Here is a 12,955-nt window from a genome sequence, read left to right as displayed (position 1 = left end):
CACACACACCACACACACCACACATACACACACACACCACACACACCACACACTGCACACACCACACACACACCACACACACCACACACTGCACACATACACACACACCACACACACCACACACTACACACATATACACACACCACACACACCACACACCGCACACACCACACACACCACACACTACACACATACACACACCACACACCGCACACACCACACACACCACATACCACATACACCACACACTAGACACACCACACACTGCACACACCACACACTACACACACCACACACTGCACACACCACACACACCACACACACCACACACTACACACATATACACACACCACACACACCACACACCGCACACACCACACACACCACATACCACACACACCACACACTAGACACACCACACACTGCACACACCACACACTACACACACCACACACCACACACACCACACATACACACACACCACACACTGCACACACCACACACACCACATACCACACACACCACACACACACCACACACACCACACATACACACACACCACACACTGCACACACCGCACACACACCACACACACCACACACCACACACCACACACACCACACACCACACACACCACACACCACACACCACACACACCACACACACCACACACACCACCACACCACACACTACACACACCACACATACCACACACCACACCACACACCACCACACACCACACACCACACATACCACACACCACACACACCACACACACCACACACACACACCACACACCACACACACCACACATACCACACACCACACACACACCACACACACCACACACCACACACACACCACACACACCACACATACACACACACCACACACACCACACACTGCACACACCACACACATCACACACCACACATACCACACACCACACACACACCACACACACCACACACCACACACACACCACACACACCACACACCACACACCACACACACCACATACCACACACACCCCACACACACACCACACACACCACACATACACACACACCACACACACCACACACTGCACACACCACACACACCACACACCACACATACCACACACCACACACACACCACACACACCACACACCACACACACCACACACACCACACACCACACCACACACCACACACCACACATAACACACACATGCCGCACACACACCGCACACCACACACACCCACCACACACCACACATACACTGCACACCATATACACCACACACACACCACACACACCGCACACACACCACACACTACACACCACACACACACCGCCCACACCGCCCTCCTGCAGCCCCAGCCCTGCACGGAGTCCTGGGGAGGGTGCCCCCTTTCTGTGGCTTCTTTCTGACTCCCTGCGCTCCATCCCAGACCCTCAGCCCACTCTGACCTCCCTCCGGGAGGGATGGCTGGCAGATGCACTGGGGCCACAGTGTAGACCGCTTGGCCGTTCTGTGCGGTTTTAGGCCGTGCCGAGAAAGAGACTCAAAGCCAGGGCCGCAAAGACCAGGGATGCCTTATCGGGATCCAGAGCTTCCCAGGCCACCTCCAGCACTTAGACTGAAGTCAGGCCACGCACACGGCCCTCCAGGTCACACCCTGCGGGAAGGTGTAGCTCGCTGGCTTTAATTTCAAGAAGGCGCAGACAAGAGCCCCTCCGCCCCACGCTCTGGGCTTTCCCGGCGTGGGGCACAGAACTGCCCTCCGAGGCACCCAGGGAGGCACCAGGAAGGCGCTCGAGGGAACAGGAGAGAATCGGAAGGGAGAGGAGAGACGAGAGTGGGGAGGAGTGTGGGAGGGGAGGGGACCGGAGGGGAGGGACAGGACAGACAGACGAAGAAAGGGGTGCGGCTGCGCGGCGGGGGAGGAGAGCGATCTGGCTGGGGAAGGTCGCTGGGCAGGGCGAGCTGGGAAAGCGGAGCCCCTGGGCCCCCCGCAGCCCCTTCTCCTCCTTTCTCCCACGTCCGGTCTGCCCCTCGCTGGAGGCCAGGCTGTGCAGCTCCGAGGACGGGAGGAACTGGAGCCTCATTGGCCGGCTCGGGGAGACGGCCTCGGGCTTAAATAGGGGCTCTGGGCTCTGGCTGGGACCCTACCGCCGCCCGCTGCGCTCCCGCCGCTCCTGCCGGGTGAGTACTGCGCGCCCCCGGGACACCCAGAGAGGGCCCGGGCCTCCTGCGCTTTCCCCGCGGCTCGAACCTTGTGGCACCTCCAGAGGGACCCCCGGGACTGGCGGCGACCCGAGCTTTGCGGGTCTAATCCCGGGGGCAGCCAGTCAGGCAAGACCCCGGGTCCCCGCGACGGCAGAGGCTGGGGGGAGAGCGGCGGCGAGGGCACCTCCCGGAGGCCGCACCCCGACCCGCTCAGCAGCTGCAGGGACTCGGACTGAAAACCTGCCCGTTACCCTTGTTCGCTCGCAGGCGCACGGGCATCTAACCCCGCGCCGTCCCTTCTGCGGATGGGGGTCTCCCAAGCGCCGCAGGAGAGCTTTGCAGAGCAGGGAGGGGTGCGCGGGCGCACGGGGCAGTCCTGGAGCCCAAAGTGCGGCCAGAGCCCTCTCGGCTCTCCACCCCGAGGCTGGCACGGCGGTGCCAGCGCGCGGCTGCTCCCCTCTGTGCTCCCAGGTGATGGAAAACCCCAGCCCAGCCGCCGCCCTGGGCAGGGCCCTCTGGGCTCTCCTCCTGGCCACGCTCGGCGGCGCCGCCGGCCACCCTCGTGGGGGAGAGTCTGTCTGTTCCGCCAGAGCCCCGGCCAGATACAGCATCACCTTCACCGGCAAGTGGAGCCAGACGGCCTTCCCCAAGCAGTACCCCCTGTTCCGGCCCCCCGCGCAGTGGTCTTCGCTGCTGGGTGAGTGCAGCCCCCTCTTCGAGTCCTGCTCCTCCAGGAGGGCTGCGGCGCCGGAGCCCCCCACAGCTGCACAGCGCTTCCCAGTCTGGGGCGCGCTCACGTCCAGGAGACTCTGAAGCAAGAAATGTTTGCCGAGCGCCTGCCGTGCGCGGCCGGCTGTGTTCTGGGCTCGGGGGTGCGGCTGGAGGTGTTCTGGGCTCCGGGGGTGCGGCCGGCTGTGTTCTGGGCTCCGGGGGTGCGGCTGGAGGTGTTGTGGGCTCGGGGGTGCGGCGGGAGGTGTTGTGGGCTCGGGGGTGCGGCGGGAGGTGTTCTGGGCTCCGGGGGTGCGGCGGGAGGTGTTCTGGGCTCCGGGGGTGCGGCGGGAGGTGTTCTGGACTCCGGGGGTGCCGTGGGGACAGGGGGCGGTCACGGGGTGGCCACGCAGCCCCGCGTCGGGGCAGGGGCAGCCACAGGAGGTCACGGTCCGACGTGATGAGGGGGACATGGTTCCCTGCGGATGGCGGGGAGGGATCCCCTGGGGCGCCCGCTGGGATCCAAGCCCGACCTCCGCCTCTCACGGTGGCCCGCGGCGCGGCCGGGTGGTCCCGCAGGGGCCGCGCACAGCTCAGACTACAGCATGTGGAGGAAGAACCAGTATGTCAGCAACGGGCTGCGCGACTTCGCCGAGCGCGGCGAGGCCTGGGCGCTGATGAAGGAGATCGAGGCGGCGGGGGAGGCGCTGCAGAGCGTGCACGCGGTGTTCTCGGCGCCCGCGGTCCCCAGCGGCACCGGGCAGACGTCGGCGGAGCTGGAGGTGCAGCGCAGGCACTCGCTGGTGAGCGGCCGGCAGGCTGGGGCGGGGGCCGGGGCGGGGGCCGGGCCCGGGGCGGGGGCCGGGGCCGGGGCGGGCGCGCTGAGCCTCCGCTGCCGCAGGTCTCGTTCGTGGTGCGCATCGTGCCCAGCCCGGACTGGTTCGTGGGCGTGGACAGCCTGGATCTGTGCGACGGGGACAGCTGGCGGGAGCAGGCGGCGCTGGACCTGTACCCCTACGACGCCGGCACGGACAGCGGCTTCACCTTCTCCTCCCCCAACTTCGCCACTATCCCGCAGGACACGGTGACCGAGGCGAGTGGGCGTCCCGCGTGCGCCAGGGCCGCTGTGGCCCCGCGTGGTCGGGACGTGGCTGAGGCCTGGCTGTGCCCGCGCCTTCCAGCCCAGAACAGCCGCTGGGGGCTTTTGTGTAGAAGAGGCTCTGCTTCTAGGGGCGGCAGTGAGCAAGGGGGTGCAGCGCCCCTCATGCCCGCCCCACCCCACTGGGTCACAGCACCGCAGGGAGGAGAGTGGGACCGCGTCCTGAGGAGGCCGCCCCTTCCTGGCCTCGGTTTCCAGCCTGTGCTCCATGGGACGGCTGAGAGGAGCACAAGGGACCCTGTCCCCCACAGTGGGGCGGAGGATGCTGGACGCTGGGCATTGGCCCCAGTAAGGCCATACGCACACCCGAAGGTGGCCTTCTTGGACCCCATGCGAACCTCCTCTTCCTCCTCCCCAGATAACGTCCTCCTCTCCCAGCCACCCGGCCAACTCCTTCTACTACCCGAGGCTGAAGGCCCTGCCTCCCATCGCCAGGGTGACGCTGGTGCGGCTGCGACAGAGCCCCAGGACGTTCGTCCCTCCCACCTCAGTCCTGGCCAGCAGGGACAACGAGATTGTGGACAGCGCATCAGGTAAAGACCTCCTTCCCATCCCCCACATACTCCAGATGCCAGGGAAGAGCTGGCTGTGGAAAGTGCCCATGGCAGAGCTCAGGGGCATAACTCCTGCGGGTAGCAGGTTCAGAGGGAAACGCGTCCTGTGAGGGAGAAGCTGAGGCTGGCACCCCACAGGACATACGGGACACACAGCTGCCCCAGCCCTGCCGAATGGCCAATGTGCTGCAAGATGGTGCTGAGAAGATTTAGGGTTCTGTTGATTCAAACGCTGAAGATGTAACTCTTCCACAATATCTGCAGTTGGAAACATCTTACACCCCACAGCCTAGAGGAAAGGATGAAAGGAGGGCAGAGAGTAGCTGAGACACACGGTCCCGTCAGACACGCACCCACGGGTGACCTGTGTGTCATAGCTGACAAGGAAGCTTGCCAGGATGGCCCCGTCTGTGTGGCTACCGGGTGACAGCTGTGCTGGAGGGTTCCTGTGGGGGTCTTGGCCCCAGCCACCCCACAGCTTGGGGCTCTGCTCATAGGCACCTTGGTGCAGGGCAGAGCAGGTGCTGATCAGGGTTCCCCTAGCTCCTCCAGGCACCTGCTGGCCCCAGGCAGGTGCGAACGCTGGGGCCAAGTGGCAGTTCCCTCCACGCTCAGCTGGGTGTCGGCCAGTGGCCCCATGCAGCATCTGTGGCCTGGAGCACCTCACTGTGTCATGGGTCGGGACCTGTTAGCTCTGGGTCTCTGATTCTCACCTGACGTGGGTGTGGGAGGCTCAGGGTAGGCTCCAGACAGGAGTGGACTTCAGACTTTCCCCAGGAGGAACTGGAGCCCACCAACGTGGCCGTGGGTCCCATCGTCCTCCACCTTGCTGGCTGGAGTTGAGGCAGGTGCAGAACTGTCCCACATACTCCCCCGCTCCCAAGTGGTGTGGTGGGGACAGATTTTGTCTTGAGGAGCAGCAGTAATTACAAGCTTACTGTCAGCCATCCCTGGAGGCAAGGGGAGGGCAGTTCAGACGGGAGGTGGTGAGCTCCGCACGGCTGGCGGGAACCACTCCGAGACAGAGGCTGTGCCCAGCCCTGGATCCCTCCTCCTCGTTTGGGATGGACTCGGCCTCCCTGTGCCAGCCTTGGTGCTGCCCTGCCCAGCTCAGGCTTGAGGTCCTCACTCATTTGTCCAAGCAGATGCCCCATTCCAAGCAGACCTGCCTGAGCCACTTACCCAACAGGTGAACGTGCCAGCACTGTCTGTGGTGCGCAGCTGGTCTGGGGGGAAGAGCCCCTCATGGGCAGAGGGTCCGGAGAGCTGCGGTTTGCCCCATCGTCAGGGGCACCGGGCCACAGTGGGCAGGCGAGGCCAGTGCCTTGGGCCAGGAGAGGGGATAAAGTCAGCCGAGGCCAAGCAGGAGTGGCATTGCAGGGGGTGGGGAGAAACTGTGCTGTGAGCTCTGAGAGCAGGAGGCAGAACATCGAGAGGAGGGTGGGAGGGAGAGAATTCCACCCAAACTGCACGTGAGCAGGACTGAGCCAAGCACCTTCCCTCACCAATGTCCCAGCAAGTGCCACTGGGTAGCATGGCACCTCATTCCCAGGGCACTGCTGGCATCGTAGCTTTGAGGATGCCTGCAGCCACTCCCACCAACCCTCTCTGGTGCCTCCTGTGTCCACCTGCCTCATGCCAGCCTGCTTCCGTTCCTTTGTGCCCTCAAGGCTCTCCCCAGCACCTGCCATGCTGGCCCTGTGGGAATGGAGCACAGACTACCACCCACAAGGGTCTTTCCTGTGACATTTGGCTTCCCAAGGACAGAGGCTGGGCCTGGCAGGGCCCAGCATGTGGTGGGTGGCACACAAGAGGCTCCTGCCAAGCCAGCCTGGCTCTGTGCTAGCTTCCTGCTCACACGATGGATGCCTGTCCCCAGGCCTCCTCCTCACAGGGCGTTGCAGCACTGGAGAGGTTTGTGGTAGGGCCCTGTCTGCAGACCTGGCACTGCAGATGCTCACTGACTCCTCACTGCAGCCAGGGTGGGGGTGCTCCCACCACCCCAGTTCCAGTTGGGAAGCTGGGGCCTGCTGGGACCTCCCAGCAGCTCTGTGTGCTCTCCAGGTGGGCTGCCCCGGGCCCTGGCTCTCAGGCTTCTCCTACACCAGGGCCCCTGCAAAGCGTCAGCGCCCGAGGTCTTTGCAAGCCCTGTTCCTGCCACTTTGGAGATGGCTGCTCCGGGTGTGGGCCTGGCCAGGGCTGCCAGACCATTCTAGGAACTGTACCTGCGCACCGACCCCCTTCTCCACTCTGTCATCCTTCTGGAATTCCTCAAACGCCTGTGTCTTGTTGAAGCGTCTCATCCTTCAGTGGCCACAAAGCTGGCAGCAGAGTGCTTGCAGATTTGTGAGGAGAGCGGAGCCCTTGCTGACCATCCTGGCTTGAGCGGCAGAGGGAGGTGGGGCTCCTGGCCTCCCTCCGGGCTGCCCGCCCTGGGCCACACAACCACACAGAAACAATGCCCATCTGGCTGGCTTGGCCTGTGGGGTGCAAAAGAGGGGTTTGCATTTTACTTTGGAAAAATGGAAATTACCAAGTGACTTTACCATAACACCAAAATGATGACTTTTAGATTCATGAAAATTATGAAAACCAGATGGGACACAGGGAAACAATGATACTGGAAACGTCTGAGTTCCATGGGGGTCCAGGTCCCGCAAGACAGACGGCTAACCCGGTGCCCCTGTCTGTTATTCCGGTAAATGTGGCAGCTGGGTCTAGGCTCGGGGCGAGCAGCTTTCCACAGCAGGGGTGTCCACCCTGTCCTGGGGCTTCTCACTCTGCCACGGTGTGGGAGTTCCAACACCGCAAAGACTCGAGCGGCAGCCCCGGCTCTCACGTGCAACTCGAGTCCTTGGGTTGCTTCCGAGGTTGCCATGGTGCCATCCATCTTGCCGCTCACTCTGCAACTGAGCGGAGAAACCAAAAGCCCCTGAAGCGTGGGCGTGGCCCCCGGTGAATGCACGCATTGGTGGAAGTGTGGACGTGGCCCCCGATGAATGCACGCATTGGTGGAAGTGTGGACGTGGCCCCCGATGAATGCACGCATTGGTGGAAGTGTGGACGTGGCCTCCGATGAATGCACGCATTGGTGGAAGTGTGGACGTGGCCCGCAATGAATGCACGCATTGGTGGAAGTGTGGGCGTGGCCCGCGATGAATGCACGCATTGGTGGAAGTGTGGGCGTGACCTCCGATGAATGCACGCATTGGTGGAAGTGTGGACGTGGCCTCTGATGAATGCACGCATTGGTGGAAGTGTGGGCGTGGCCCGTGATGAATGCACGCATTGGTGGAAGTGTGGGCGTGGCCCCCGATGAATGCACACATTGGTGGAAGTGTGGACGTGGCCTCTGATGAATGCACGCATCATTGGTGGAAGTGTGGGCGTGGCCTCTGAGGAATGCACGCATTGGTGGAAGTGTGGACGTGGCCACCGATGAATGCACGCATTGGTGGAAGTGTGGGCGTGGCCTCCGAGGAATGCACGCATTGGTGGAAGTGTGGGCGTGGCCTCTGATGAATGCACGCATTGGTGGAAGTGTGGGCGTGGCCTCCGATGAATGCACGCATTGGTGGAAGTGTGGACGTGGCCTGCGATGAATGCACGCATTGGTGGAAGTGTGGGCGTGGCCGCCGATGAATGCACGCATTGGTGGAAGTGTGGGCGTGGCCTCCGATGAATGCACGCATTGGTGGAAGTGTGGGCGTGGCCTCCGATGAATGCACGCATTGGTGGAAGTGTGGGCGTGGCCGCCGATGAATGCACGCATTGGTGGAAGTGTGGGTGTGGCCTCCAATGAATACACATTGGTGGGAGGCAGTGTGGGCGTGGCCTCTGGTGAATGCACACATTGGTGGGTGGGGCTTGTTTGCAGGAAGAGCCACCTCAAGCGAGTGTTCACCTCTGTCTCTCCTGTGCTTGGTCCAGTTCCAGAAACGCCGCTGGACTGCGAGGTTTCCCTGTGGTCGTCCTGGGGACTGTGCGGAGGCCCCTGTGGGAAGCTGGGGGCTAAGAGCAGGACTCGCTATGTCCGGGTCCAGCCCGCCAACAACGGGAGCCCCTGCCCCGAGCTCGAAGAAGAGGCTGAGTGCGTCCCTGATAACTGCGTCTAAGACCAGAGCCCCGCAGCCCCTGGGCCCCCCCGGAGCCGTGGGGTGTCCGGGGCTCGGGGGCTCCTGTGCAGGCTCATGCTGCAGGCGGCCCAAGGCACGGGGATTTCATGCTGCTGCCGACCGCGGAGAGGCCGGGCCGACCTTCTCTGCACTGAAGGGCCCTCTGGTGGCCGGCAGGGGCATCGGGAACAGCCTCCTCCTTTCCCAGCCTTGCTTCTTAGGGGTCCCCATGTCCGATCTGCTCTCAGCCTCCTCCTTCTGCACAGATAAAGTCATCCCCAAGGCTCCGTCTACTCTAAATTATGTCTCCTTATAAGTTATTGCTGCTCCACGAGATTGTCCTTCATTGTCCAGGGGCCTGGCTCCCACGTGGTTGCAGATACCTCAGATCTGGTGCTCCAGGCTGGCGCTGAGCCCACTCTCCCGAGGACGCGTGCAAGCGGGGGGCCATTTGAGAAGTGAATAAATGGGGCAGTTTCAGAAACTTCACTCGGTGTTTTCATGCTACGGATCTCTTGTATTTGAATAAAGACTATCTCTGCTCCTGACAAATGTCGCTGGCTGTCCCTGCCCTTGTTCTGGGCCCTGCGCAGTGCAGGGACACCTGATGTGCTCCAATGGGGGACACACATTCAGAAGGCACCTGGTGACACCGTCAGGGCCATGAGGCATGTGCTGTGCATGTGGGGGAGGCAGGCTTGAGACCCACAAGTCTCCCCACAACAGAGGCCACCCCTGGACCATACGGTGTTTCAGAAGACACAGCAAACAGCGTGTCAGGCGCGTCCACAAACCCAGCACGCAGGCGCCTTCCCACAGGACAATCAGAAGCTCAGAGGAGGGGTGCCTCGAGGCCTGGATGAGGCTGCAGAAGCCTCACTCTGCCCCCTCCTCTGTGGGAGCAGCTTGCATTGCTGCTGTTCCTGGGAGACCACTGACCACCAAGGCTCATCAGGCCACCAGCAGATGCCTCCTGGGACCTGAGCTCAGAGGCCCCAACCTCAAAGATGTCTCCCAAGGGCTCACTATGATCTGCCGTGGCTCTTCCTGCAGCCAGGATCCCTGCCCCCACCACCAGTGCCACTCTGCTGGTGGAACCCCAAGGGTCTCCCAGCGCCTGGGCCGGAGCTGTGCATGGTGTGAGGATGGATTGGGGGGTGGCTGCTTCTCCTTCAGTCCTCTCCCAGTGACTGTAAGGTGGAGGCTCACTTCCCTCACCCTCAGAGGCCTGGTAGACAACCCTTCCTTGTAACTGGCTCTAAGACCCTCTAGCCCTGATGCTTCTAGAACCAGACCCCAGGCCCAGCTTCCACTACCCTGCATGCCATCCCCTCCCACCATCCTCGAAAACAGTGAACATAAGCCCAAGCTCACGGGTGCCTGAGTTCTGAGGTTACGTGGAGATCTGAAAAACCCCTGGCTTAAAGTTTTCTTAAGACTTCCGGGACTGATAATGCCAGGAGGCTGCTAGAAGAAATAGCCGTAAATCCTGCCTAGAGCCCACACTGCGTACTTGGAACTCAGAGGGTCCCCACGAGCATGAACCCACAATCAGAAGCCACCAAACACACACAGACCATCCCTGATGCTCCTGAGTCAGAGCACATGGAAAACTCCATGGTCAGAGCCACCGGGCCGCTGGGGCTGGCATGACCATGAGAAGATGCTGACCAAGTTAACCTTGCCAGGAGCTCAAAACTCAGACACCAGAGCAGCACAATGGGATGGTGCATTGAAGCCTGAACAGACGGACATAACACTCCAGTCAAAGAGCAGAGACTGCAAGACCAGACTCACAGAACCATGTGCTGCTGTGGAGCCTGTGAGTCTGTAAGAACACTGAAAGGCTGGGGAAGGGGTTGTGTCGGAGACTCCTGTGGACACCCGCATCTAGCTGCTCCCTCCTGAAGCGTGGAGCTGGGGGGCCCTGGGGCAGGACAGGCATCCCTTTGGGGCCAGAACATTTACTGCCCAGGTGAAAGGCTATCGTGCTCTCTCCCAGCCTCAGGGACCTCAGGACGTGTGGTTACATGGCTGCCATCACAGAAGTCTCTGGGGCCCGCATACCACCAGGACGGCCCCTGTTGGGTTGCGGCACGGAGGTCTGAGGGAGACCGATGGGGAATGCCATCCAGTAATGGAATGTTGTACAGGGCATCCCGCGGGGGGCGGTCACCGGGTTGGAGGGCAGGTCAGACGGAACCTGGGCGGCTGCCCTTGCCTGAATGAGGTGGGCAGCACAGGAGGGCACAGAGTGCAGAAACAGCACCGCGTCAGTGGCCGCCATCTTGACACCGGTGAGTAGCGGGTATAGACAGGAAAATGGAGAGGAGGAGCCCCGCAATAGTCCTGAAAGAGGGATTTGGGCCTCAGAGACATCCCTGGAGATGGTAAGAAGTGGATGAGTGTGGGTTTGTTTGGATGAAAAGGCAATGTGAATACTTATAGACCTGCATTTAACATGATTCCCAGAGGTATCTAAGCAGCCGACCCCATCCCAGCTTCAGGAAGGCCTTGACCCAAGTGGGTCAGCATGGGGAGCCTGAGCGAGTGAGGGCAGGTTCACACCTGAGGGTCCCATTCATGGCCCCCTGCACGCTGAGCAGCCACAGGTGGATGGGGGCACCTGGGCCAGAAGGAGGAGCCCCACGTCTGCACAAGACTGCATGCTACTCACATCAGTGGAACACGGGTACGTGGGCTCCAGGAGGCTGCTGGGCCTATGGGGTGGGGTTGGCCCAGCCCAGCGTGCTGAGGAGGAGGAAGTGGTCAGCAGTCCGCAGCATGCAAGCCATAGAAGGATAATCATGGGAATGGCCACTGTGCTAAGCCATGGGGACTGCGGCTGAGGGCTCTGTGGCACTGGGGCAGGAAGACAGAGGGTAGGACATGAAGAAGCAGTGAGCAGGGACTTCCTGGCAAAGATGGTGGACTGAGGAACTGGGCACGGACACCTGACTCCACTCCCGTCCATACTCCACTGGAGCTGCAGAAGAGGGTGTTGGGACGGCACAATCCAGATGCCTACCTTGGTACTTTCAGGTGACACCCTCCACTCACAGAATGGCAAAGCGGGATGGACTCAGCTCTGAGACACTGCCCTTTTCATAAGATGCATGGAGGACTCCACTTTCTACCGCCACTTCGAAACATAAGCAAACAAAAACATTGAGGCTGGAGCAAGGGGGAGCTGGTGCCAGGCCTAAGAAACAAGCTCACGGGCAGCGGGGAGAGGCAGGGCTCCTCAGGGCTGCTGTGAGCATGGCCAGCAGCAGAGTGAAAAGGTGAGCATGGCACCCCACACAGAGAGAGACCCTCGAGGCCAGCAATGCCCTGTGACACAGGCAAGTACAGGAGCGATTCTCTCCTCAGGAGCTTTCCCAGTCCCTAGTGTGAGCCCCAACGATCAATATCAGACGAGTGCAACACAAAGATTAAATAAACAAGAAAACAAGTCGCTATAATTGAAAGCCAGGAAAAAAAAAACTGAACAGACGCCTAAGATCTCAGGTAATTAACCTGTCAGAAAAAACAAGTAGAACAAAAATGACAAACCAACAAGGGGAATTAGAAACAAACAGATACATTTGGGAAAGAAAAATTATCAAATGGGGAAGCGTTCGTCAGTGAGAGCTAATTAGCATAGCTGGAGAAAGAATTAGTGAACTGGAAGATCTAGCTGGAGATATGCAGAATGCAGCAGAGAGAGACAGGAAATGGGAAATTTCAAAAATATGGAAGACAAGATGGAAAGTTCTAAAACGTTTTGAATCAAAGATTCTAAAGGAGATAATAGAGAGCGCGGAGAAGAGATAATATTTAAAGAGAAAGTAGCGCAAATTTACAGCACTGCTTAAAATTAAAAGCTATCTCCAGAAACAGAAAGCACAATGTACTCCAAAGAGGACAAATGAAAATAGTCCATGCCTATGTACAGCATATTGAAACTAGGAACACTAAACACAAAGGAAAAACCTTCAAAGGACTCGGGGGAAGGTGCAGATTGCTTACGAAGCATCTACTGAATGACAGCAGCTTCCTAGCAGCCCAAAGGGAGTCAGAAGGCAGCTGGATAATGACTTTTGAAACGTTCAGAAAAATTAACTGTCAGCCCAGAGTTGGGAACTCAGCAACATCTTTCGAGAATGAGAGAAAAACACAGACATTTTCCGATTAACAGAAAGGGAAGAACCTTAATACCCA

General features: G+C 60.2%; 1 protein-coding gene across 1 annotated transcript; it reads left to right on the top strand.

Annotated features, from left to right (window-relative positions):
• The first annotated feature begins 1,943 nt into the window (after positions 1–1,943).
• Positions 1,944–9,304, top strand: SPON2 (spondin 2). The gene is made up of 6 exons (XM_021669326.2): positions 1,944–2,192; positions 2,688–2,913; positions 3,504–3,727; positions 3,826–4,017; positions 4,442–4,616; positions 8,568–9,304. Exons 2-6 carry the CDS (start codon positions 2,691–2,693, stop codon positions 8,750–8,752), a joined length of 999 nt encoding a protein of 332 aa, XP_021525001.2. The 5' UTR covers positions 1,944–2,192; positions 2,688–2,690; the 3' UTR covers positions 8,753–9,304.
• The last annotated feature ends 3,651 nt before the right edge of the window (positions 9,305–12,955 follow it).

Source organism: Aotus nancymaae, unplaced genomic scaffold (assembly GCF_030222135.1).
Source record: "Aotus nancymaae isolate 86718 unplaced genomic scaffold, 86718_ANA_hifiasm-v0.15.2.pri h1tg000006l, whole genome shotgun sequence".
Lineage (NCBI taxonomy): Eukaryota > Metazoa > Chordata > Mammalia > Primates > Aotidae > Aotus > Aotus nancymaae.
The sequence above is the reverse complement of the archived record's forward strand: the minus strand, read 5'-3'. Positions and strand labels throughout refer to the sequence as shown.

What these genes read in the sequence shown, in the direction of transcription:
- SPON2 (XM_021669326.2), top strand. Translation starts at nt 2,691, where the DNA reads ATGGAAAACCCCAGCCCAGCCGCCGCCCTGGGCAGGGCCCTCTGGGCT. An exon ending in GCAGTGGTCTTCGCTGCTGG is followed by an intron (nt 2,914 to 3,503) that starts GTGAGTGCAGCC and finishes GTGGTCCCGCAG; the next exon opens with GGGCCGCGCACAGCTCAGAC. An exon ending in CGCAGGACACGGTGACCGAG is followed by an intron (nt 4,018 to 4,441) that starts GCGAGTGGGCGT and finishes CCTCCTCCCCAG; the next exon opens with ATAACGTCCTCCTCTCCCAG.